The 26082-nt window shown below is 39.7% G+C and overlaps 1 protein-coding gene across 5 annotated transcripts in view; it reads left to right on the forward strand.

The window, feature by feature from the left end:
- The first annotated feature begins 269 nt into the window (after nucleotides 1-269).
- HEPH (hephaestin) overlaps nucleotides 270-26082 on the forward strand; it is a 91404-nt gene continuing 65591 nt past the window's right edge. For 4 of the 5 annotated variants that reach the window (XM_033412488.2, XM_049704580.1, XM_049704582.1 and 1 more), the window contains exons 1-8: nucleotides 270-469; nucleotides 6955-7157; nucleotides 8991-9235; nucleotides 10206-10418; nucleotides 18897-19079; nucleotides 19837-20091; nucleotides 22290-22458; nucleotides 23626-23762. In XM_033412488.2, coding sequence (XP_033268379.1) covers nucleotides 440-469; nucleotides 6955-7157; nucleotides 8991-9235; nucleotides 10206-10418; nucleotides 18897-19079; nucleotides 19837-20091; nucleotides 22290-22458; nucleotides 23626-23762 — 1435 coding nt within the window. In that variant the 5' untranslated portion in view covers nucleotides 270-439. The remainder of the gene's footprint in view (nucleotides 470-6954; nucleotides 7158-8990; nucleotides 9236-10205; nucleotides 10419-18896; nucleotides 19080-19836; nucleotides 20092-22289; nucleotides 22459-23625; nucleotides 23763-26082) is intronic. The other variant, XM_049704581.1, reaches the window with a different exon arrangement.

Raw genomic sequence — 26082 nt, forward strand, 5'->3', positions numbered from 1 at the left:
TAACCCTTGCAGAGGGCTCTATTCCTTAAATGAGGCTGTTGGAATCCTGTGAGTTTTGACTGGCTACAGTGACAGTGCATTTCCTTCCCCCTCTGAGCAAATACCAACTAGCAAGCTGAGATAAGAGAAGTGCAGCCCACCCTCTTGTAATTCCTCTGGAGATCCTAACCGGGATTTGGAAAACACCGGATATGGTCAAAGAACCGTCCCGGGTTTTGTACCAAACCAGGCCCAGAACAAGACATTCCAGCAGTTTAGTTTCTGGAAAAGAGGTCACCTAGAACTGCCCCAGCCTCCATTCACCCCTCTCCAGTAATACCAGCCAAATTGGAGCCCCGGACTTTATTTATGAGAAAGGCTCTGTAACCCAGGATACAGACTGAGCAGGGCTGGCAGACTCATGCTGGGGTCTGCAGCTTAGCATCACTAGGCCACTGACATGAATATGGAAGTGTTTTCTGCAGCAAAGGTAAGCTTTTTTCCCCTCTCTTTCCAAACCCTACCTTGCCTCCCTTTCTTTGAAGAAAACCTTTATTCAGCTTGGTTTAGGGGAATCCTGGGCCACTAGAAGAGAAAGTCAGTGGCTGAGAAGTTGGAGGAAGCATGGCTTGGTGTGCAGGAAAGTTAAAGTGGACAATACGCTCTCTTTGTTCCTCTCACCAAAATGGCCAGGACCACACTGGCTCAGCTGTTTCAGAGACGATCCTGGAGTTGTAGAGAGTAGTTAATTTTCCTGTTGAAATAGTGTGCTCATTTTCTGTCTCACAGTTTGTGGGGTTTATTGAAGTAATGGATCTGAGGACTAGGGAAGCTCAAGCACTTAAAAATGATCATTTAGTTTCATACTTTGAGATCCAGATTGGCACAAAGTAAGGCAGTAAATTATAGCTGAACTAAGCTATCAGCTTAAAATCTGAATTATTTCTCACACTTAGTGCCTAAGTAGAAGAAATATTTTAGAAAATATGGGTTCAAATTCTGGCTTTGCCAGTAACTGGCTGCTTGACTTTGAGCAAGCCCCTTCATCTCTCTGGTCTCAGTTTTCTATATGTCACATCAGGGATTGAAAAAATATAGTTTCTAAAGGTCTTTGTGGATGTATGTATCTAAAATACATTCAGTTTTTTACTGAGCATCTACTGTATTCTAAGCCCTTTGCTAGGGGCTCATATATCCATTATTTTGTTTGAGCCTCAAAACAATCTTGTGAAATAAATATTACCCCCAACTGGATGAGAAAACTGAGGCTCAAATAGGTGAAAGTGACTTGTTGAAAGGTCACATAGCTATTACAGGCAAGAAAGAGAATTTGAATCCAGCCTTTCTAGTTTCAAATCAGTATACTTTCTATTATACCACAAATGGGGTGTGAGGAAATAAAGAAACCTCCTTAATACAAATGCAAATATGTAGTGAAATCATATTGTCCCAGGAACAGTATGGTGATAATATACTGGACATGATTGCCAGGCTAGAGGATCTTAGGTTCTAGTACTAGCTCTCAGGATTTCAGGTGAGTCTCTTCCTCTGTGGGCCTCCATTTTCCCATCTCTGACATACTAAGATACAGTGACAATGATTAAAAAATAATATAAATTGTACTTGTACTACTCTTTTGAGACTTTAAACACTCTCCCCATTTTCCCTTCCAGTAAAGTCCCATACCCTCTGAAGGTGAGAAAATCCCCTATTTTGAGTCACAAGGTAAATAAAAAACCACACAGCATTAAGAAAGTGGAGGACCAAAAGGTCAATCTTGATGGAGGGTTCTATTAGTAAGACTTCTGAAATTGGAGATGAAACCTCAAGGATAGCTCAGCATTTCTGTGTCCAGCTGAGTGATCCTTTGTCTAGGATGAGAGTGTCCAGACCAGTCTATTCAAACTCAGAGTGAAGAGCATTGTCTCATTAAAGGATCAACTTGCAAATTCTAGGGAAAACAGTGATGAAAACTATCATGGATGATGGAGACCAGGCCCAGGTAACATTGGGATGCCAGGAAAGGAAGTTTTGACTAGTCTCAGTGTACACTGACTAAACTATGTCTAATTAGAAGTATCCCAGAAATCCCTTCTCTCTCTCTCTCTCTCTCTCTCTCTCTCTCTTCTCTCTCCTCCTTTGAGCACCTCCTCCTTTTGCCCTCTTTTTTCACTTTCCTCCAGGATTCTTGCTCACTTTATTTCATTTCTCCTTTTACCTTTCCCTTTTATTTTTCCTCCTCAGTCTGGCCTTTCTATAAGACCTCCTCCTGTGGGCTCAGCTGAAAAAAAATAGCCCTGTCCAAGTGAAAAGTTTATATAGGGCTTTCAAATCCTTCATCTCATTTTATCTTCATAGCAAACTAATAGGGAGTCTGAAGCAGAGATTATTTCCATTTAAGAGATGATGAAATCAAGGCTCAAGAAACTAGGTGACTTTTTCCATGTCATACAACTAATAAATGATGAATTCATAACTAGAATCTATTTTCCTAGAGTCTAAAGACTTTCAATTTTACCATGAAATATCCAAGTGATTCTAAAAGAATGTTATGGGCTTTCCCTTTCTTCTGTTTTATAATGATAAACCAAGTTTAAAAAAACAACAATAAAAGTAGCAACAACAAATGCAGCTTTGGGAATAAAAAGGGAAGTTAGTGACTAGAAGAAGTGAAAACTTATACTTATCAGATACCTACTAAGTCCTTGGTGCTATTTCTTTCAAACGCAGCTGAAAACAGCACTCAAACCTAAGTTTATCTGACTCAAAAGTTCTGGTTCTTTTCATATATCATTTTCCTTCCAAAGAAATTAATCTCAGCCATATACATGTGCCTATATGCTTACAATGTGCTATTGTATATAGGAACTTATGAGTGTGTATGTGCTATGGCTATCCATAAAATGTTAAAGCTTTGTGAATCTGGCAATTTTCATTTCTAAAGCTATTTCCTTGTCTGTAATAATCATAGCCACTAATACTTTTTGATCTCTTGTGCACTTGAGTACTTATTTGTGTTCTATTCATTTACAGATCTTAATTCATTTAATCCTCACAACTACTCTGAGATGTAGCAAATAATATAAATTCTATTTCAAAGATCAAGACACTATGGCTTGAGAAGTGAAGCAGTTTATCAAGTCACAGAGCTAGGAAAAGCGAAGCCAGGATTTGTTTAGGCAATCTGATTCCAAAGCCTGTGTCCTCAATGCAAAATGGGGAAGAAAATCCTTATCTCACAAGAATGTGAGAATTAAATAATATGGAAGATATGAAAAACATACTGTACAGTGGAAAGTGCTAGGCAAATGCTAAGTTGCATTTTTTCCCAGGTTCTATTATCTAGTCCTTTTGGTCATTAGTCACCCTTTGAATGATTTTTCATTTATTGCTGAAGTTCTATACCAGTCTTTTCTGGGAATATTTCCAAGTTAACAATGTGCTTCTTCAATTGTGGAACTCTTACCTGGGACAGTTTTCTCTCTACGTTAGTTTAAGGCACAACAGCCTTGCTGACACCTCTTTGATAAGGAAGCTTGAAAGAGGTGCATGTTGCATTCAGATTCTCATTGAATCAAGGACACTCCCTCCTTGCTGAGGACATGATATTTGTGTATCCATATGTGGTACTCTATGTTGGTGCATGTGAATGCACCTGTATTTCATCAGTGAATGTGAGAGCTAGAAAGACTCTTTGAGAGCTCTTTATATAAAACATTTTTGTAGTTCTGTGTTTTTGCATTTCATTATATTCCCGAAGATCCATGACCCCCCAAAAGTAAGTTATAGTCCAGCTCTATTATATTATAGATGAGAAAACTGGGGCTCACTAAGGTTACTCTTTGAACCAGTGGCGAACTTGACTAAAGTCAACTGGTGGGAAAATGTATGTCTATGTTGTTTTATGTCACTTTAGCAGTAGCTGTTTATGTTACACCTACAGGGCCCCCATCACCATATCTGCCAGTAGTTACACAAAGACCTCTAAGATGTGACATCCACGCTCAAGGAGTTTATAGTCCAATCTGGTAAATAAAGACAGTTCATGAGGCAGCTTATGAGACAAAGAAAATAATAATACAAAGTTTCACTTCATGTATTTGGGTGTTATAGAGAGTAAATAGTTCTTCAGAGAACAGTGATATGGAGAGGCTAGAGTGGGTCTTCTGGAGCAGTTAGGATTTAAGTTAGCCCTTAGAGTTGAAATATAGAACATAAGATGTGTGGGAGACAGTAAGGATAAATTAACAAACTGTCACCAGGATGGAGAAGGAAGAGGAAGAAAACCAACATTTACTGTCTGTTATGTTCTAAGCACTAATTGTACTGGGGAATTTACATGTAATTTTCTAATTTACTTCTCCAAGGCTTATATTATTAGATATATTTTATAGATAAGAAAACAGGTCCAGAGTGGCTAAATATCATCCAAGGCTACACAATTGGTCAGTAGGAAAGCCAGGTTTTAGGAAGAGGAATCCAAAAACAGGTCCTCCCACATATCAAGGGCTTTCTTCCAAATGTCATATGAAGACTGGGGATTACACACTTGGGCCACTACTTTGTGTGGAGGGGTCTGAGAATATGTAGGGAAATCTGTAGTTCTGTTTATCAATCAGGGTAAATATCTGGGGATTTCCTATCCACGTGTGAGTCTGTGCATATTTTTGATTTTCTATTTTTGATTAATTGTCCCTAATATCATGTGCTTAGGTTGAGGATTTAGTGAAATAATTTATATATAAAAAAGTGAGCATCACATTTAGTGTGTAGTAATTTCTGCATGAATGATAGTTACCATCATTATTATCATCATCATGAATTATATTGATTAGATGCATCTCTGCCCATATGAATATATGTGTCTGTTCCTGGAAGTGATCACAACTACATATGATTGCATGTTTCAGAATGTATGGGGTTTTCTCAGATATAACTATAGCTATAGGCATATACAAGCTTATCTTGGAGATATTGTGGGTTTGGTTCCAAACTACAGCAATAAAGTTAATATCATAATAAATCTTCACACAATTATTTGGTTTCCTAGTACATGTAAAAGTTATCTTTATATTATAATGTAGCCTATTAAGTGTGTAATAGTATTACATCTTTAAAAATGTACATACCTGAATTTTAAAATATTTTACTGCTAAAACATGCTAAACATCATCTGACAATACAGAATTGCCACAAACCTTCAATTTGTAAAAAACACAATGTCTGTGAAGTGAAATAAAGTGAAGCACAATAAAGCAAGATATGTCTGTACATGTTTTCTGTGTGTGCAAGTATATTTTGTGAAAAGTAGTATAGTATGGTAATTACGAACATGTATACCTGAAACTAACATAATATAGTAAGTCACCTATACTTCAATTAAAAAAAAAAAGCATAGACACTGGACCTATACTTCCCTGAGCTCACAACCCAACTCTACTTATTGTTAACTAGGTAAACTTGGACAAATTATCTTATACTGCTGTTCTGCGGTTTCTCCTTCTATAATATGGGGATAATAATGGCATCTGCTTCATAGTGTTGCTGTGAAGATTGAATGATTTAATCTGTAAAGCACTTAGAACAATGTCTGACATGTCATGCACACACTATAAATATTTATTTTTATTATTTTTTAATTGAAGCATAGTTGATTTACAATGTTGTGTTTCTGGTGTACAGTAAAGAGATTCAGTTATATATATATATATATATATATATATATATATATATATATATATATATATATATATACGTTTTCAGATTCTTTTCCATTGTAGGTTATTATTATTTTGAAAGTGACTAAGGTTCTGTGTGACACTGTGGTTCTAGTGTGGATGAAAGTGTCTGCATCTCTGCTTTTAGATAAGACTGCATGTGTCTATGTATATGCATGCAAGTGTATGTATATTTGTGTTTATGTTATGTCACCTGTGTTTCTGGGATTGACTGTGGCTGTGTATAGTATGACTGAGTGCTTCATATCAGCCCCCAAAAGTCTAACTGCCTGGCTGATGTATCAGAATGAAAGGTTAGAAGCTTAGTTCTAACTCTGACTCAAGATTGGACACATTAAATGGATTTGTGCATGGCAGAGAACCAGCAGAGAACATTTCTTCTGATAAATGTGCTAAGTTCACAGCTCAGTGTATTTTCACAAACTGAACGTACCCATGTAACCAGTAAGTAAATCAAGAAACAGAACATTTCCTAGAAGCCTTCCTCCTCTGCCTTACTAGTCACTGATCCCTACCTTAAGAGAAAACATTATCCTGGCTTCTAACAGCATAGATTAGTTTTGCCTGATTTTGTACTTTATATAAATGAAATCATACAATATGTACCCTTTGTGTCTCGTTTCTTTCTGCACCATTGTATTTGTGAGAGGCATCCATATTTTCATGTATAGTGTTAGTTTGCTCATTACCATTTATATAGAATTCCATTATATGAATAAAATATCATCTACTCATCCATTATAGTGTTCATGGACATATTGACTGTTTCCAGTTTGGGTCTATGAACATCCTAATAAATGTATTTTGGCGAATTCTCATTTGTTTTTAAACACAGTTCATAGAGGATGGAAAGTGACAATGGTGAAAACAGAGACACAGGGAGAATTAGTGACCTGATTTGGGTACCGAGTGAGTCAGTGGCTCATTCGGGCTACTGATGCCTGTTTCCTAATTTTTGGGCTAGAGTATATTCTTCTTTCTACATTGCTGAAGAAAATGGATCCAGATTTCTCTTCTGAAGAAAGTGATACACAATTGTCAGTACAAGTGATTTTTAACTTTGCCCTCCAAAGTCCAATGTGTAGAGATCCTTGAACACTTGTTGAAAGGAAAAAGGTAAGGCAGAGATTCTAGGCTAATCGGTTTTTGTTTTCTCAGTCACTCAGTCTGGCTCTTGCCTCTTTACTTTTCGAGACACATGCAAAGCCCCTTTGTTCTCTTTCTTCTATACCGACAGCTATTCATTTGCCTGTTTCCCAGAGTAATGTGGGCCATGGAGCCAGGCCATCTTCTATGGGCTCTGCTGTTCGTGCAACCCTTGTGGCCCCGACTGACTGATGGGGCCACTAGAGTCTACTATCTGGGCATCCAGGACGTGCAGTGGAACTATGCTCCTAAGGGAAGGAATGTCATCACGAACCAGCCTCTGGACAGTGACACGTAGGTTTAATCTCTTGTGGAATTAAAGATGGAGTTAGGGAGGGGCACTCTTGAGGTGAATAGGTAGCTCTTGAAGACCTTTCCCCAGGGTGTGGTTGCAGCCAGCTCCTGATCTCTCTGGGCCATAAGCCCAGTGATACATTTCCTGAGAAGACAACTAGTTGACTCAGGAGCCAGTATCCCATATGGAGTTCGCTTTTCCACAGTGAGATGCCTAAGTATTTTTAGGGTCCTAAAGGTCATTCCACATTGCCTTGATTCTAAGGTGATATCCACAATGCTCTTTTAATAATAGGTATTTAGCTTTTAAGCAAGAAAAAACATGATATATATACAGTGTTTGTAAGATGTGTGTAGTATATGTATGCTGCCATAGTTCAGTGGAACTATACTGATTTAAGATATGTAAAAATGAGAAAAAATAAGATCAGCCTTACAATCAAGGAAATAACAGCAATAGCTATCACTTATGTAACACTTTGTGACAGGTACTGTACTAGGAATTTATATACTTTGTCCCACCTAATTCTTACAGAAACTTTAGGAGGTGAGTATGAATATTCTCATCTTATAGATGAAAAAACTGAGGCTCAGGGAGATCAAATGACTTGCTCAAGTCCAAGAGCTAGTAAACGGACAGCTAGGATTTGAACCTGGGTAATGTGGATGCAAAGCTGGTACTCTTCTCACCATTCTGCCTCTCACAGATCCTACAGGATTACCCTTTCTTTTTTTTTTTTTTTTGCGGTACGCGGGCCTCTCACTGTTGTGGCCTCTCCCGTTGCAGAGCACAGGCTCTGGACGCGCAGGCTCAGCAGCCATGGCTCACGGGCCCAGCCGCTCCACAGCATGTGGGATCTTCCCGGACTGGGGCACGAACCGGTATCCCCTGCATCGGCAGGCAGACTCTCAACCACTGAGCCACCAGGGAAGCCCAGGATTAACCTTTCTTGATTTTAGAGCTTTGCAGGTGTTCCACAAATGCCCATTGAAAAAAATCGAATTTATGTATTAAAAAATCTTTTGTGATCATGAATTGATTTGTCTCTCCAAAGCCTCAAAGTTTTCCAAAGTTGACTGTAACATCTCAGAGCTCTCTAGGAAGAATTAGAGTAAGAAAAACAGCTCTCTTTTTTAACAAACCATTTTTCTACTCATCTAGTTTTGGCGTCACAGAGTCTGTATTAAAAGTATCTTTGAAGGATAACTTTGTTATCCCCTTCTCCAATACCTTGAAGTAATAGTTAACATTTATTAAGATTTTACTATTTTCCAGGTACTTTTCTAAATTCTTTATGTATTTTAATTATTTTAGTCACCAGTAATAAGTGGTACCATGGTTATCTCCTTTTACAGATGGAGAAAATATGCATAGAGAAGTTAAGTAACCTGCTCAAAGTCCTACAGATTTGGAAATGGCAATATTGGCATTTAATTGAAACTCCCTGGCTCCAGAGTTTGTGAACTTAACCACTATGTTATAAGACTTCCCATATACAGAAGGGCAGCACTAAGTTAGGCCACCTGGATAGGGAGTTGATCACTTAAAAAGAGTCTGTCCATAGTTGGTTGCCTCCACATTATTATATATTAGGATTTACTGAGTGAAATTGTCTATTTTGTAGGTTAAAATTGCTCAAATATCAGCAAATTCATATGGTTTAACTTAATACTTCTCATTGTCTAACAATTAGATTCTAACGTAAAGATTTCATGTTTTGATCAGTACAATCCCATTTCCTCTTGTTTTGCCCTAAACAAAGATGGACACATTTTGGTCAGCCACCTCTGGAAAAAGGCAAAATTGTGACTTTCCCTTTCCTTCCTTCCCAGAGTAGCTTCCAACTTCCTGAAGTCTGACAAGAACCGAATAGGGAGCAGCTACAAGAAGACCATCTACAAGGAATACAGGGATGGTTCATACATGGATGAAATGGTTCAGCCAGCCTGGCTGGGCTTCCTGGGGCCAGTGTTGAAGGCTGAGGTGGGAGATATTATTCTTATCCACCTGAAGAATTTTGCCACACGTCCCTACACAATCCACCCCCATGGTGTTTTCTATGAGAAAGACTCAGAAGGTAAATCAGCCCATCCTTTTTCTCCTACCTACAACAAATATCGCTTTTTCTTTACTGCCATGGGAGAGGAGCTGGGAATGAAGATAGTGTTCCTTTTTGATCTGAAGTGGCAGGGACTCTCCTCAGAGAAAATATGGCTGGGTACTGTTATCAGTTCTGCTATTCACACACTGTCACTTTGGGCAAGTCACTGTCCCTCTCTGAACCTCAAATTCTTCATTAAGAATGTAGAGATTCAATTTACCTTTTATCACAAAGAATTACTTGAATGGCATTTCCGTAAAATATTTGACTGTGTTTTGAAAAGAGAGGGGTGTTCTGTGAATGTAAGGGAGCATTATTCTTGTGCCACAGTCTTCCAAAAGGCCCATTGTTTTTCTTAAGAGGGAGATCAGTTTACTCATCTGTATCTCCTACTATCCCAGGCCCAATGGCCTATAGTACTGACACAACGGTGAGTGAGGGGAATAGAGAGCAAACTCAGAAGGTCTTGACTTGACCATTAACTCCCTGTGGACAAGTTATTTTTCCTCTGTTTTCTCTTTCATAACATGGGAATAGATCAATTGATCACTAAGTTGCTTTTAAATGGAAATTCTGTGATTGTCTGCTTTCTGTTTTTCAAAGTGAGTGCTTGAAGGAAGGGAATATTTTCTTCTCTCTTGCCTCCATTGGCTTTGCACTAGAGCCTTACTAGGTTAGGCTGTATAGCACTTTCTATGGTCATAGCTCCTTCCCCAAGGGCTGCTAGCATTCTACCCACTGTTGATTTGAGGTCTAGGTTTCTTGGCTAGATATTACCTGAATCTGTGCCTTCCTTAGGTTGTGAGGAACACTGTGCTGAACTTTAGAACTCTACCTTCCACAAGACTGGAACTAGGTATTCCATACGTCCCTCTCCTGGCTTCTACATCTGCCAGGCTCCTTCTCACTCACCCTGGGACTAAACATATGCAATTTCATTTTCTAGGATCCTTATATCCAGATGGTTCCTCTGGTTGGCTGAAAGCTGATGACTCTGTTCCCCCGGGAGGCAGCCACATCTACAACTGGACCATTCCAGAAGGCCATGCACCCACTGATGCTGACCCAGCGTGCCTCACCTGGATCTATCATTCTCACGTAGATGCTCCACGAGACATTGCTACTGGCCTTATTGGACCCCTTATAACCTGTAAAAGAGGTATAAGCCCCAAATGTGAACTGTGAGATACAGTTTGGGATATCTAGGGGAAGCAGTGATATTGTTGACTCACCTACATATTAAGCAGCAGGCTGGGGAGTGTTAATTTAGCACCCTAGTTTATTAACAGGAATAAATCCTGCCAAACTCCCTTTTTCACTGTTTTTTCTATTTCACTACTTTTTTTCTAAAAACAAACAAAAAACAGAAACAAAATACTTAAAAACACTTTGCTACTTTCTTTTTTTCTTATTTTACTTAAAAAACTCGAATTAGTAATGATGGATGTCAAGTTACATAAGACTAAGGTATGTGTTAATAGCCTGTTGGATAGGATTGAAAGTGTAGTCATCAGAATTTAGGGAGGATTGTGGGTTTCGTTTGAAATATGGTATGTTTAAGGTGTAGTCAGGCCTGAAGACCTGTGTGTTACAGGAGTGTGGTTAGATCAAGGCCCTGAGTTGAAGACATAGGCAGGGATGGTGGGAAGGAATTATTCTAGATCCTATGTACCTCATCTTCAAGTCACAGGCTCAACTGAATTGGTGGTTTCATGTGGAGAATTCAGAAATACAAATTAGCAGCAGAAGTCTCTACCTACTTTTCTGTTGCTGATAGACTCTTAAGGCCCCTCTCTTTCTATCCTTTACTTATGAGTACCCCTTACAGCTAACTGTTGCTAAATAAAGGTTTTTTTAACATCTTTATTCTAGTATAACTGCTTTACAGTGGTGTGTTAGTTTCTGCTTCATAACAAAGTTAATCAGTTATACATATATATATGTTCACATATCTCTTCCCTCTTGCAACTCCCTCCCTCCCACCCTCCCTATCCTACCCCTCTAGGTTGTCACAAACGACCGAGCTGATCTCCCTGAGCTATGTGGCGGCTTCCCACTAGCTATCTATTTTACGTCTGGTAGTGTATATATGTCCATGCCATTCTCTTACTTTGTCACAGCTTCCCCTTCCCCTTCCCCATATCCTCAAGTCCATTCTCTAGTAGGTCTGGGTCTTTATTCCCAACTTACACCTAGGTTCTTCATGACTTTTTTTTTCTTAGATTCCATATATATGTGTTAGCATATGATATTTGTTTTTCTCTTTCTGACTTACTTCACTCTGTATGAGAGACTCCAGGTCCATCCACCTCACTACAAATAACTCAATTTCGTTTCTTTTTATGGCAGAGTAATATTCCATTGTATATATGTGCCACATCTTCTTTTTTTTTTTAACATATTTACTGGGGTATAATTGCTTTACAATGGTGTGTTACTTTCTGCTTTATAACAAAGTGAATCAGTTATACATATATATATGTTCACATATCTCTTCCCTCTTGCAACTCCCTCCCTCCCACCCTCCCTATCCTACCCCTCTAGGTTGTCACAAACAACCGAGCTGATCTCCCTGAGCTATGTGGCGGCTTCCCACTAGCTATCTATTTTATGTCCCGTAGTGTATATATGTCCATGCCATTCTCTTACTTTGTCACAGCTTACACTTCCCCTTCCCCATATCCTCAAGTCCATTCTCTAGTAGGTCTGGGTCTTTATTCCCAACTTACATCTAGGTTCTTCATGACTTTTTTTTTTTCTTAGATTCCATATATATGTGTTAGCATACAGTATTTGTATTTCTCTTTCTGACTTACTTCACTCTGTATGACAGACTCTAGGTCTATCCACCTCATTACAAATAGCTCAATTTCATTTCTTTTTATGGCTGAGTAATATTCCATTGTATATATGTGACACATCTTCTTTATCCATTCATCTGTTGATGAGCACTTAGGTTGTTTCCATCTCTGGGCTGTTGTAAATAGAGCTGCAATGAACATTTTGGTACATCACTCTTTTTGAATTTTGGTTTTCTCAGGGTATATGCCCAGTAGTGGGATTGCTGGGTCATATGGTAGTGCTATTTGTAGTTTTATAAGGAACCTCCATACTGTTCTCCATAGTGGCTAAACCAATTCACATTCCCACAAGCAGTGCAAGAATGTTCCCTTTTCTCCACACCCTCTCCAGCATTTATTGTTTCTAGATTTTTTGATGATGGCCATTCTGACTGGTGTGAGATGATATCTCATTGTAGTTTTGATTTGCATTTCTCTAATGATTAATGATGTTGAGCATTCTTTCATGTGTTTGTTGGCAATCTGTATATCTTCTTTGAAGAAATGTCTATTTAGGTCTTCTGCCCATTTTTGTATTGGGTTTTTTGTTGTTGTTGTTATTGAGCTGCATGAGCTGCTTGTAAATTGTGGAGATTAATCCTTTGTCAGTTGCTTCATTAGCAAATATTTTCTCCCATTCTGCGGGTTGTCTTTTGGTCTTGTTTACCATTTCCTTTGCTGTGCAAAAGCTTGTAAGTTTCATTATATCCCATTTCTTTATTTTTGTTTTTATTTCCATTTCTCTAGGAGGTGGGTCAAAAAGGATCTTGCTGTGATTTATGTCATAGAGTGTTCTGCCTATGTTTTCCTCTAAGAGTTTGATAGTTTCTGGCCTTACATTTAGGTCTTGAATCCATTTTTAGTTAATTTTTGTGTATGGTGTTAGGGAGTGTTCTAATTTCATACTTTTACATGTACCTGTCCAGTTTTCCCAGCACCACTTATTGAAGAGGCTGTCTTTTTTTTTTTTTTTTTTTTTTTGCTGTATGCGGACCTCTCACCGTTGTGGCCTCTCCTGCTGTGGAGCACAGGCTCCGGACGCGCAGGCTCAGCGGCCATGGCTCACGGGAAGAGGCTGTCTATTATCCACTGTATATTCTTGCTTCCTTTATCAAAGATAAGGTGACCATATGTGCATGGGTTTATCTCTGGGTTTTCTATCCTGTTCCATTGATCTGTATTTCTGTTTATGTGACAGTACCATACTGTCTTGATTACTGTAGCTTTGTAGTATAGTATGAAGTCAGGGAGCCTGATTCCAGCATTTTTCATTCTCAAGATTGCTTTGGCTATATGGGGTCTTTTCTGTTTCCCTACAAATTGTGAAATTTTTTGTTCTAGTTCTGTGACAAATGCCAGTGGTAGTTTGATACGGATTGCATTGAATCTGTAGATTGCTTTGGGTAGTAGAGTCATTTTCACAATGTCGATTCTTCCAATCCAAGAACATGGTATATCTCTCCATATCTTTGTATCATCTGTAATTTCTTTCATCAGTGTCTTATAATTTTCTGCATACAGGTCTTTTGTCTCCTTAGGTAAGTTTATTCCTAGATATTTTATTCTATTTGTTGCAGTGGAAAATAGGAGTGTTTTCTTAATTTCACTTTCAGATATATCATCATTAGTGTATAGGAATGCAAGAGATTTCTGTGCATTAATTTTTTATCCTGCTACTTTACCAAATTCATTGATTAGCTCTAGTAGTTTTCTGGTAGCATCTTTAGGATTCTCTATGTAGAGTATCATGTCAGCTGCAAACAGTGACAGCTTTACTTCTTCTATCCTGATTTGGATTCATTGTATTTCTTTTTCTTCTCTGATTGCTGTGGCTAAAATTTCCAAAACTATGTTGAATAAGAGTGGTGAGAGTGAGCAGTCTTGTCTTGTTCCTGATCTTAGTGGAAATGGTTTCAGTTTTTCAACATTGAGGACAAAGTTGGCTGTGGGTTTGTCATATTTGGCCTTTATTATGTTGAGGAAAGTTCTCTCTGTTCCTACTTTTGCAGGGTTTTTATCATAAATTGGTGTTGAATTTTCTCAAAAGCTTTCTCTGCATCTATTGAGATGATCATATGGTTGTTTTCCTTCACTTGTTAATATGGTGTATCACGTTGATTTTTATGTGTATGTTGAAAACTCCTTGCATTCCTGGAATAAATCCCACTTGATCATGGTGTATGATCATTTTAATGTGCTGTTGGATTCTGTTTGCTAGTATTTTGTTGAGGATTTTTGCATCTATGTTCATCAGTGATACCGGCCTGTAGATTTTTTTGTTTGTGACATCTTTGTCTGGTTTTGGTATCAGTGTGATGGTGGCCTCATAGAATGGGTTTGGGACTGTTCCTCCATCTGCAATATTTTAGAAGAATTTGAGAAGGATAGGTGTTAGCTCTTCTATAAATGTTTGATAGAATTCGTCTATGAAGCCATCTGGTACTGGGCTTTTGTTTGTTGGAAGATTTTTAACCACAGTTTCAATTTCAGTGCTTGTGATTGATATGTTCATATTGTATATTTCTTCCTGGTTCACTCTCAGTAGGTTGTGCGTTTCTAAGAATTTGTCCATTTCTTCCAGGTCGTCCAGTTCATTGGCATACAGTTGCTTGTAGTAATCTCTCATGATCCTTTGTATTTCTGCAGTGTCAGTTGTTACTACTCCTTTTTCATTTCTATTTCTCTGTGTCTTCTCCCTGTTTTTCTTGATGAGTCTGCTAATGGTTTATCAATTTTGTTTATCTTCTCAAAGACCCAGCTTTTAGTTTTATTGATCTTTGCTATCATTTCCTTCATTTCTTTTTCATTTATTTCTGATCTGATCTTTATGATTTCTTTCCCTCTGCTAATTTTTTTGTTGTTGTTGTTCTTCTTCTTCTTTCTCTAATTTCTTTAGGTGTAAGGTTAGGTTGTTTCTTTGAGATGCTTCCTGTTTCTTAAGGTAGGAATGTATTGCTATAAACTTCCCTCTTAGAACTGCTTTTGCTGCATCACATAGGTTTTGGGTCGTTGTGTCTGCATTGTCAATTGTTTTTGATTTCCTCTTTGATTTCTTCAGTGATCTCTTGGTTATTAAGTAGTGTTTCATTTAGCCTCCATGTACTTGTATTTTTTACAGATCTTTTCCAGTAATTTATATCTAGTCTCATAGCATTGGGATCAGAAAAGATTCTTCATACGATTTCAAATTTCTTAAATTTACCAAGGCTTGATTTGTGACCCAAGATATGATCTCTCGTGGAGAATGTTCCATGAGCACTTGAGAAAAGTGTGTATTCGGTTGCTTTTTGAATGAATGTCCTATAAATATCGCTTAAGTCCATCTTTTTAATATATCATTTAAAGCTGTGTTTCCTTATTTATTTTCAGTTTGGATGATCTATCCATTGGTGACAGTGGGGTGTTAAAGTCCCCTACTATGATTGTTAACTGTCGATTCCCTCTTTTATGGCTGTTAGTATTTGCATTATGTATTGAGGTCCACCCATGTTGGGTGCATAAATATTTACAATTGTTATATCTTCTTCTTGGATCAATCCCTTGATCATTATGTACTGTCTTTCTTTGTCTCTTGTAATAGTCTTTATTTTAAACTCTATTTTGTCTGATATGAGAATTGCTACTCCAGCTTTCTTTTGATTTCCATTTGCATGGAATATCTTTTTCCATCCCCTCACTTTCAGTATGTATGTGTCCCTAGGTCTGAAGTGGGTCTCTTGTAGACAGCATATATATGGGTCATGTTTCTGTATCCATTCAGCCAGTCTGTGTCTTTTAGTGGGAGCATTTAGTCCATTTACATTTAAGGTAATTATCAATATGTATGTTCCTATTCCCATTTTCTTAATTGTTTTGGGTTTGTTATTGTAGGTCTTTTCCTTGTCTTGTGTTTCTTGCCTAGAGAAGTTCCTTTAGCATTTGTTCTAAAGCTGGTTTGTTGGTGCTGCACTCTCTCAGCTTTTGCTTGCTTGTAAAGCTTTTAATTTCTCCATCAAATCTGAATGAGATCCTTTCTTGGTAGAGTAATCTTGGTTGCAGGTTTTCTCCTTCATCACTGTAAATATGTCCTGCCATTCCCTTCTGGCTTGCAGTGTTTCTGCTGAAAGATCAGCTGTTAACCTTATGGGGATTCCCTTGTGTGTTATTTGTTGTTTTTCCCTTGCTGATTTTAATATGTTTTCTGTGTATTTAATTTTTGATAGCTTGATTAATATGTGTGTTGGCGGGTTTCTCCTTGGATTTTTCCTGTATGGGACTCTCTGTGCTTCCTGGACTTGATTAACTATTTCCTTTCCCATGTTATGGAAATTTTCAACTATAATCTCTTCAAATATTTTCTCAGTCCCTTTCTTTTTCTCTTCTTCTTCTGAAACCCCTATAATTTGAATGTTGGTGCGTTTAGTGTTGTTCCAGCGGTCTCTGAGACTGTCCTCAGTTCTTTTCATTCTTTTTTCTTTATTCTGCTCTGCAGTAGTCATTTCCACTATTTTATCTTCCAGGTCACTTATCCGTTCTTCTGCCTCAGTTATTCTGCTATTGATCCCTTGTAGAGTATTTTTAATTTCATTTATTCCGTTGTTCATCGTTGCTTTTTTCCTCTTTAGTTCTTCTAGGTCCTGTTAAATGTTTCTTGCATTTTGTCTATTCTATTTCCAAGATTTTGGATCATCTTTACTATCAATATTCTGAATTTTTTTCAGGTAGACTGCTTATTTCCTCTTCAATTTTTATGTCTGGTGGGCTTTTACCTTGCTCCTTCATCTGCTGTGTGTTTTTCTGTCTTCTCATTTTGCTTATCTTACTGTGTTTGAGGTCTCCTTTTTTGCAGGCTGAAGGTTCGTAGTTCCTGTTGTTTTTGGTGTCTGTCCCCCATGGCTAAGGTTGGTTCAGTGGGTTGTGTAGGCTTCCTGATGGAGGGGAATAGTGCCTGTGTTCTGGTGGATGAGGCTGGATCTTTTCTTTCTGTTGGGCATGTCCGTGTCTGGTAGTGTGTTTGGGGATGTCTGTGGCCTTATTATGATTTTAGGCAGCCTCTCCGCTAATGGATGGGGTAGTGTTCCTGTCTTTCTAGTTGTTTGGCATAGGATGTCTAGCTCTGTAATTCGCTGGTCCTTGAGGGAAGCTTGGTCTTGGTGTTGAGATGGAGATCTCTGGGAGATTTTCGCCATTTGAGATTACATGGAGATGGGAGGTGTCTTGTGGACCAGTGTCCTGAAGCTGGCTCTCCCACCTCAGAGGCACAGCACTGACTCCTGGCTGGAGCACCAAGAGCCCTTCATCCACATGGCTCAGAATAAAAGTGAGAAAAAGTAGAAAGAAAGAAGGAGGATAAAATAAAATAAGATAAAATAAAGTAAATTTATTTAAAAAAACTAATTATTAAGGGAAATATTTTTTTAAAAAAGTAAAAAAAATATCATACGGAAGGACGGAATCCTAGGATAAATGGTGAAAGCAAAACTATACAGACAAAATCTCACACTGAAGCATACGCATACACACTCACAAAAAGAGGAAAAGGCGAAAACATAATGTAACTTGCTCTGAAAGTCCACTTTCTCGATATGGGATGATTCGTTGTCTATTCACATATTCCTCAGATGCAGGGTACATGAAGTTGATTGTGGCAGTTTAATCCGCTGCTCCTGAGGCTGCTGGGAGGGATTTCCCTTTCTCTTCTTTGTTCGCACAGCTCCTGGGGTTCAGCTTTGGATTTGGTCCCGCCTCTGCGTGTAGGTCGCCTGAGGGCATCTGTTCTGTGCTTAGACAGGATGGGGTTAAGGGAGCAGCTGATATGGGGGCTCTGGCTCACTCAGGCCGGGGCAAGGGAGGGGTACGGCTGTGGCATGAGCCTGCGGCGGCAGAGGCCAGCATGACGTTGCAGCAGCCTGAGGCGCTCCGTGCATTCTCCTGGGGAACTTGTCCCTGGATCACCGGACCCTGGCAGTGACGGGCTTCACAGGCTCCCAGGAGGGGAGGTGTAGTTAGTGACCTGTGCTTGCACACAGGCTTCTCGGTGGTGGTAGCAGCAGCCCTAGCGTCTCATGCCCGTCTCTGGGGTCAGCGTTGATAGCCGCGGCTCACGCCTGTCTCTGGAGCTCCTTTAAGCAGCGTTCTTAATCCCCTCTCCTCGCGTACCAGGAAACAAAGAGGGAAGAGAAAGTCTCTTGCCTCTTCGGCAGATCCAGACTTTTTCCCGGACTCCCTCCCGGCTAGCTGTTGTGCACTAACCCCTCCAGGCTGTGTTCACGCCGCCAACCCCAGTCCTGTCCCTGTGATCTGACTGAAGCCCGATCCTCAGCTCCCAGCCTCAGCCCTCCCCAGCGTGTGAGCAGACAAACCTCTGGGGCTGGTGAGTGCCGGTTGGCAACGATTCTCTCTGCGTGAATCTCTCCACTTTGCCCTTCACACCACTGTTGCTGTGCTCTCCTCCGTGGCTCCAAAGCTTTCCCCCTCAGCCACCCACAGTCTCTGCCCACGAAGGGGCTTCCTAGTGTGTGGAAACCTTTCCTCCTTCACAGCTCCCTCACACTGGTGCAGGTCCCGTCCCTATTCTTTTGTTTCTGTTTTTTCTTTTTTTTAAACCCACCTAGGTACATGGGGAGTTTCTTGCCATTTGGTAGGTCTGAGGTCTTCTGCCAGCGTTCAGTGGGTGGTCTATAGGAGCAGTTCCACGTGTAGATGTATTTCTGACTTATCTGTGGGGAGGAAGGTGATCTCCGCGTTTTACTCTTCTGCCATCCTCCTCCGCTTCCAAGAAAGAAGGTTCTTAAAGGCTCTTTTCTTACTTTCCCTAGGAACCCTGGATGGGAATTTCCCTCCTCAGCGGCAGGACGTGGACAATGATTTCTTCCTCCTCTTTAGTGTGATAGATGAGAACCTTAGCTGGCATATCAATGAGAACATTGCCACTTATTGCTCAGACCCTGCCTCAGTTGACATAGAAGATGAGACCTTTCAGGAGAGCAATAGGATGCATGGTAAGGTGGGAGTATGTGGCCACACTATGACAGTGAACATTGATGGAGGGTCTCCACTGGGCCTAGCATTTGGTGGATGTTTTCACATACCTTGTTCCTTTTAATTCTCACAAAGACCGTGAGTAGTAGATGGTTTTCCCGTTTCACTCATGAGGAAACCGAGGCTCTAGGATTACACAGAAAATAAATGGCACAGCTAAAATTCCAACCCTGATATGTCTGACTGCGTAGGCTATGCTCTTGCCATTAGGCGCAAAATGAGAGAGTCCCAAGGGGAGGTGAAAACTCAGAGGGAAGATGCAAAGTATCGCTTGGACAGCTCAAATTTCCCTTAGTTTTAAACCAATTGCTTGTAATAACTATGATAATTAGTTAGCTAACTTGACAGCTGTCCTGTGGAAATTTCAGAAGGAAATTGGTTTAGATGGACAGAAAGTTTGTAAAATAAACTCCATTTCTTAGAAAGCTTCCCCAGATTTCTGGGTTGGAATCCTGGCTCTACCACATAATAGATTTGTGGTCTTGGGAGAGAAGTAACTTTAGCTCTCTGAGCTTTGATTTTCACATTTTTTTACATAATAACGGTGAATTCTGCCTCTTTCCCAGGGATGTTTGTGAGATTTATATAAGATAATACATATGGTCAGCACAGTGTGCTCTTTGAATCCTCATCTAAATGTTATCTATTATTATTGTCTGATGGTAAGGCCTCTCTCATTGGGCTGTCCTTTCCTAACTCTGATATTTTCTTTTGCAGCAATCAATGGCTTTGTCTTTGGAAACTTACCAGATCTGAGCATGTGTGCACAGAAGCGTGTGGCCTGGCACTTGTTTGGCATGGGCAACGAGGTAGATGTCCACACAGCTTTCTTCCATGGACAGATGCTGACCATCCGAGGCCACCGTACTGATGTGGCTCATATCTTTCCAGCCACTTTTGTGACTGCTGAGATGGTACCCCGGGAACCTGGCACCTGGTTAATTAGCTGTCAAGTGAATAGTCACTTGCAAGGTGAGATCCAACATCTCTGATCTTTCAGATACAGGACATAGGTGGCAGTGATGATTATCAGGAGGCTGGGTTTCTGACCTGGAGACATAAAATTGGTCTTTCAGGTGAGATAGTTGGATATAAATGATGAAACATTAGACTAGAATTCTGGGATTCCAGGTTCTTTCCTGGCTCAGCCATTAAATTGCAAGTTGACCTGGGGCATTACTCTCTGAGTTTCAACTTCCCCATCTCTAACATAAGGTGGTATAGGAATGGATGAGTGAACTTTTAAGCTGCCTTTTTTTTGCTCAGAATTCTAAGGAATTAAGACCTGATAGTATTTGCTGCTGATTGAACAGGGAGTGAAGGAGTAATTAGTTAAAGAAGAGTAAGGCTTTTTCAGGAGATCATGGAGTATTGTGGGCAAGTGGTGACACTCTAGTTAGAATCCAACAGCAATAGGTTTAGAAGGTTTGGTTTTTAGAAGAAGAATGGTTGAGGTAATGGCCCTGTGCAGTGAGAAACATCAGAGGACCAGAGGAACCTATGAGACAATGGAAAGAGCATTAGGTAGGTGATTAGAAGGTTCAAGTTGTCTCAGCTCTGTGGAAAACTGAAGAAATCTCTATGTGATTTTGGAAAAATCCCTTCCCACTTCTATGCTTCATTTGCTATATATATATATATATATATATATATATATATATATATATATATATAATGCGGGATTGGGTTTAAATAGTTTCTAAGATCTTCAGCTCTCACTTTCTAGAATTATTTGAAGTATGGTAAATCAAGTGAAAGTCATGAAAATGATATGTGAGTATTTGAAAGTCGATTTGAGTAGGTGAGGAATTATAGACTGGTGGGATATTGATTCTGGAATGGTAAGTTTGACCCAATAGGAGCCAGGTATTCATGTTCCATTGTCCAGGGTCTGCCCTCAGTACCAGATGTACCTGGATAAGAGAGTATGAATGTGGATGGAGGTTAGGGATGCAGTGCAATAGTGAAACAAACATAAGCCTTAGAGCCAGACAAGCCTGGATTCAAAACCTGGTTCCACCAGTTAGTTACCTTTGATAAGACACATCACTTTTTTGAGTCTATGTTTCCTCATGAGGATTGCAATAATGATTCCTACCATATAAAGTTGTAATGAGGTTTCAGAGAGATAATGGGATTTTGAATCTTAGAGATGGGGGAATGATGAGACCAAGATCCTGGATACAAGAGAAGAAAATGAGTACTCAAATTTGCAGTTAAAAGATAGGCACTTAAATCTCAACTGTACCTCTGACTAGCTATGTAATCTTGGGCAATTTACTTAACCTCTCTGATCCTTAATTTTCTTAATCTTCAAAAAGGGACATTAAAAGTCTGCTTCATAGGCTAGTTATGAGGACTGAAGGAGATAACATATGTAAATCACCTGACACAGGGCCTGGCATATAGTACACATTCAACAAAAATGAATATCCTTACCTCCTCCTTCTTCATACCTCTGATTTCTGATTTCAAATTTCAAATCTCCTTGGGATGTTGTGAGACTCAGATGAGATAATGTACCTGAATGACCTCTATAATTAGCCAAGCAAATATAACACAGCATCATCCATTACCATTATGCCTCAATGTAACATCTTCCACATTTGGAAACACTACTTAGAATCTGAATTTTCCTGACAGTCCCAAGTGTGAAGCTTCATCTTCATGTGTAGATGATGTTCCATTACTTTGGGAGCTTCCCACTTTACAAATAACTTACTCCTCTTTTTAAAATTTGATGCTCCCATGGGCCTAGTGTGGTAGATTTCCCTATTCTCCCCATTTACAAATCAGGGGTTAAGCTCAGGTCTAGGAAGTGACTTGCCTAAGGTCCTATAGATAAGGATAAGTCTTGGACTTGAACTCAGGTATTTTGACTTCAAGCTCTGTGATGTTGCTACAATGTAAGCATTTTGCAGAGGCAAGAGCAGGGGTCTGGTAAATGAGTCAATGGTGGTGAGCAGGTGGAGATATTTGAATTCCCACATAGGCTTTCTCTCTCCCAGCTAGGCTCTTTAGGAGTGAGAGAAAGTAGCCCATTTGGAGGCAGGGGTAAAGAGCCTAGTGGAAGGTGGAAGGGGGAAACATTAGGAGAAGGAGAAAGCTGAGTCACCTGGGTAGAAGATGTTTTGGGTGGAATGGAGCTAGCCATGATGTTCTTCCTGCAGATGGCATGCAAGCACTCTACAAGATCAAGTCTTGCTCCATGGCACCTCCCATGAACCTACTCACAGGCAAAGTCCGGCAGTACTTCATTGAGGCCCATGAGATTCAATGGGACTACGGCCCAATGGGGCATGATGGGAGTACGGGGAAGAATTTGAGGGAGCCAGGCAGGTAAGAGGTAGTGTATTCCCTCTCCCTACTCCTGGGCCCAACAACACACACCTATTATTCCCTCTCAGAAATCTCTCACTTCACTTGGGGATCACAATCATTGTTTGTCTGAAGTTACATGGCACAACTGATAGCCAAATTCTTGTAGCCCCCAGAAGTGCTTGCTCTTGGGGAGCTATAAAACTTTTTGTATGGTTATGTCATATTCCCAGCAAAGAGTCCAAGCAAAGAGTCATATTCCCAGCAAAGAGTCCAAGCAGAAAAGAAGGTCCAGGTGGGACCGGATCATTTAAAATAATTTACTAATTATTTACGTCTTTGCTCCTTCCTTTCTTTACCATAGTCTGAAGGAGACATTTAAGCTGAAGTGTAAAATGCACTCTGAGAAGTGTAGGAAGAGGGGAAGCAACCTGCCTGTGGCCATTCCATGCTCATCCTTTTGGAGGAATTTCTCCAAATTCTCATGCCTCATCCATGACTCAGATGTGGGCAAGATAGAGTAGAAGGTTAGTGCCCTAATCAGTTGCTAAGCCTAAAGTTATACTTACTCACTGGTCTATCAGTGATTCAAGGTTTTTCAAAAGAGGCACTTGATAGATGACTAAGAGAGTTTATGGAGAAATATCCTAGGACACCCAATCATGTTTATTCTTCCAGTAGGACATAATGGAATGAATCTGCAGAAAACATAGGAAAGTAGGCACTTGGGTGTCAGCATGGCTTCTAAGAATCTGCAGCTCGTCTTGTTAAGTTAGTGGGTTTTCATTTTTGAAAGAAAGATATTATTGATTAAGGGAAGAAAGGATCTTGAGTACCTGAGGATGATTAAGGACAGATGTAAGACTACTTAACTCTGGAGAACAAAACTGATCCCAGTGTCTAGAACTTACAAGCAAGAAGATTTCAGCCTATTTCTATACAACAGTAAAAGGAATTGCTTTCTCTGAAAATAAGTTCCCTGATCTTGGAAAGGCTCAAGCAGAAGCTGTGTATTGTTAATTTGTGTTGTCACCAGAGGAAATACCTTCAGTGGGTGGAAGTTAACCTGGATGATCTCTGAGGTCCTTCCTAATCACAAAGATCCATAACTTGATGAGAAAAAGGGTGAGATGGAAACCTATTTGACACATGGCTAAATAATTTGAAATTTGCCTCCTTATATGCCAGTGGCTCAGATAAATTCTTCCAGAAGAGCTCCAGCCGAATCGGGGGTACTTACTGGAAAGTTCGATATGAAGCCTTCCAAGATGAGACATTCCAGGAAAAGGTGCAGCTGGAGGAAGATAAGCATCTTGGAATCCTGGGTGAGGAATCCTTAACTTGTGAATTTAATTGACTAGAGCCAGAGAATTGGGAAGGGCTTAGAAACTGGAGGCTGATGACAGCTCAGAAACACACTCTAGACCAACATTTCCCAAAGTGAGTCCCAAGAGATGAGTGTTTTGTGAGAAAGTGTTATAGGTCTGAATTTGTCTGCAAAACACTAAGTTAAACAGTCAAATAGTGTTCTTTGATGCAGGGCTTCCCAGAGCCTTGGATTTATTTTTGTTCATCATGAATCTCCAAGATGGGAGTAGAGTATATAGCATTTCTATATTTGCTTTGCTACTGAAACCTTTTTTCATTGAACATCTTCTGATAGCAGTGTTGTACATATCACACTTTTTTATTTTTATTTTTTTTTATTTTGCGGTACGCGGGCCTCTCACTACTGTGGCCCCTCCCGTTGCGGAGCACAGGCTCCGGACGCGCAGGCTCAGCGGCCATGGCTCACGGGCCCAGCCACTCCGCGGCATGTGGGATCTTCCTGGACGGGGGCACGAACACGTGTCCCCTGCATCGGCAGGCAGACTCTCAACCACTGCGCCACCAGGGAAGCCCCATATCACACTTTTAAACGTTATTCTCTAGGTGTATTTCTGAAGGGCTATATAAGGCAGTAAGACTGTTCATGTTCTTGGCAATACGGGACCAGGAGCAGATTGGCATGACATGCAGACATGCTTGCTATGGTGAGGGATGTGGAACAAAGCTTAGGGCCTGACCTTAGAGAAGGTATCTAGAAGGCCTAAATCACAGTATAGCACTGAATTACTATAGGAAGGTTTGGTGTGGCTTAGTCACTTGGTAGAGCAGGAAATAAGATAGATCAGATGGGAAAAAACTTTGAAAATGAAATAAAGTAATGGACCATATTCTGGGGATAGGTTTGTGCCAGTTGATTTTAGGAGACCTGAACATGGACAATTGCTGTTTCATTAGCTGGATAGGGAGATATAAGGAGAAGAAACCCACCTGGGTTTGGGAAAGAGGGTGGGTGGCGAGTAGTAAGGAGCTATCATTAGCTGGTATTCAGTGTTGGTCCCCAGTCCTTGTTTTTCTTCAATATTTTATTGTGGTAAAATATGCATAACATAAAATTTACCATCTTAACCATTTTAAAGTACACTGTTCAATGGTAGTAAATGCATTCATAGCATTGCACAGCCATCACCACCATCCATCTCCATAACTCTTTTCATCTTGTAAAACTGAATCACTATACTCATTAAAAAATAACTACCCATTCTTCCCTCCCCCCAGCGCTTGGCAACCACCATTCTACTTTCTGTCTCTATGATTTTGACTACCTTAAGCACCTCATATAAGTGGAATTTTACAATATTTGTCTTTTTGTGACTAACATTTCACTTAGAATAATGTCCTCAAGGTCCATCCATGTTGTAGTATATTGCAGAATTTCCATTGTAGTTTTGCTTATCCACTCATCTATTAATGGACACTTGGTTTGCTTCCACGTTTTAGCTGTTTAGAATAATGTTGCTATGAATATGGGTGTACAAATGTCTCTTTGAGACATGCTTTCAATTACTTTGGGTATATACACAGAAGTGGAATTTCTGGGTCTTATGGTAATTCTAGTTTTAATTTTTTGAGGAACCACCATGCTGTTTTCCACAGTGACTGCACCATTTTACAATCCCACCAACAGTGCATAAGTGTTCCAATTTCTACACATCCTTGGCAACACTTATTTTCTGATTTTTTTCATAGTATCCATCCTAATGGGTGTGAGGAGTTGGCTTATTGTAGTTTTGATTTGCATTTCCCTGATGATTAGTGACGTTGAGCATCTTTCCATGTGCCCATTGGCCGTTTGTATATCTGCTTTGGAAAAATGTCTATTCAAGTCCTTTGCGCAACTTTAGTTGGATTATTTTTTTGTTGTTGAGTTTTAGGAGTTCTCTATATATTCTGGATATTAATCTCCTGTCAGATGTATGATTTGCAAATATTTTCTCCCATTCTGTGGGCTGCCTTTTCACTCTGCTGGTAGTGTCTTTTGATGCACACTTAAAAATTTTTTTCATGAAATACAATATGTTTATTTTTTTAGTTACCTGTGTCTTTGGTGTCATAGCCAAGAAATCATTGCCCAATCCAGTATCCTGAATATTTTGCCCTATGTTTACTGCCAAGAGTTTTATTGTTTTAGGTACATTTAGATCTTTGATCTACTTTTATTTAATTTTTGCATATGGTGTTAGGTAAGGGTTCAACTTCATTCTTTTGCATATCGAAATCCAGTTTTCCCAGCACCATTTGTTTAAAAGACTATCCTCA

Source organism: Orcinus orca, chromosome X (genome assembly GCF_937001465.1).
Source record: "Orcinus orca chromosome X, mOrcOrc1.1, whole genome shotgun sequence".
Lineage (NCBI taxonomy): Eukaryota > Metazoa > Chordata > Mammalia > Artiodactyla > Delphinidae > Orcinus > Orcinus orca.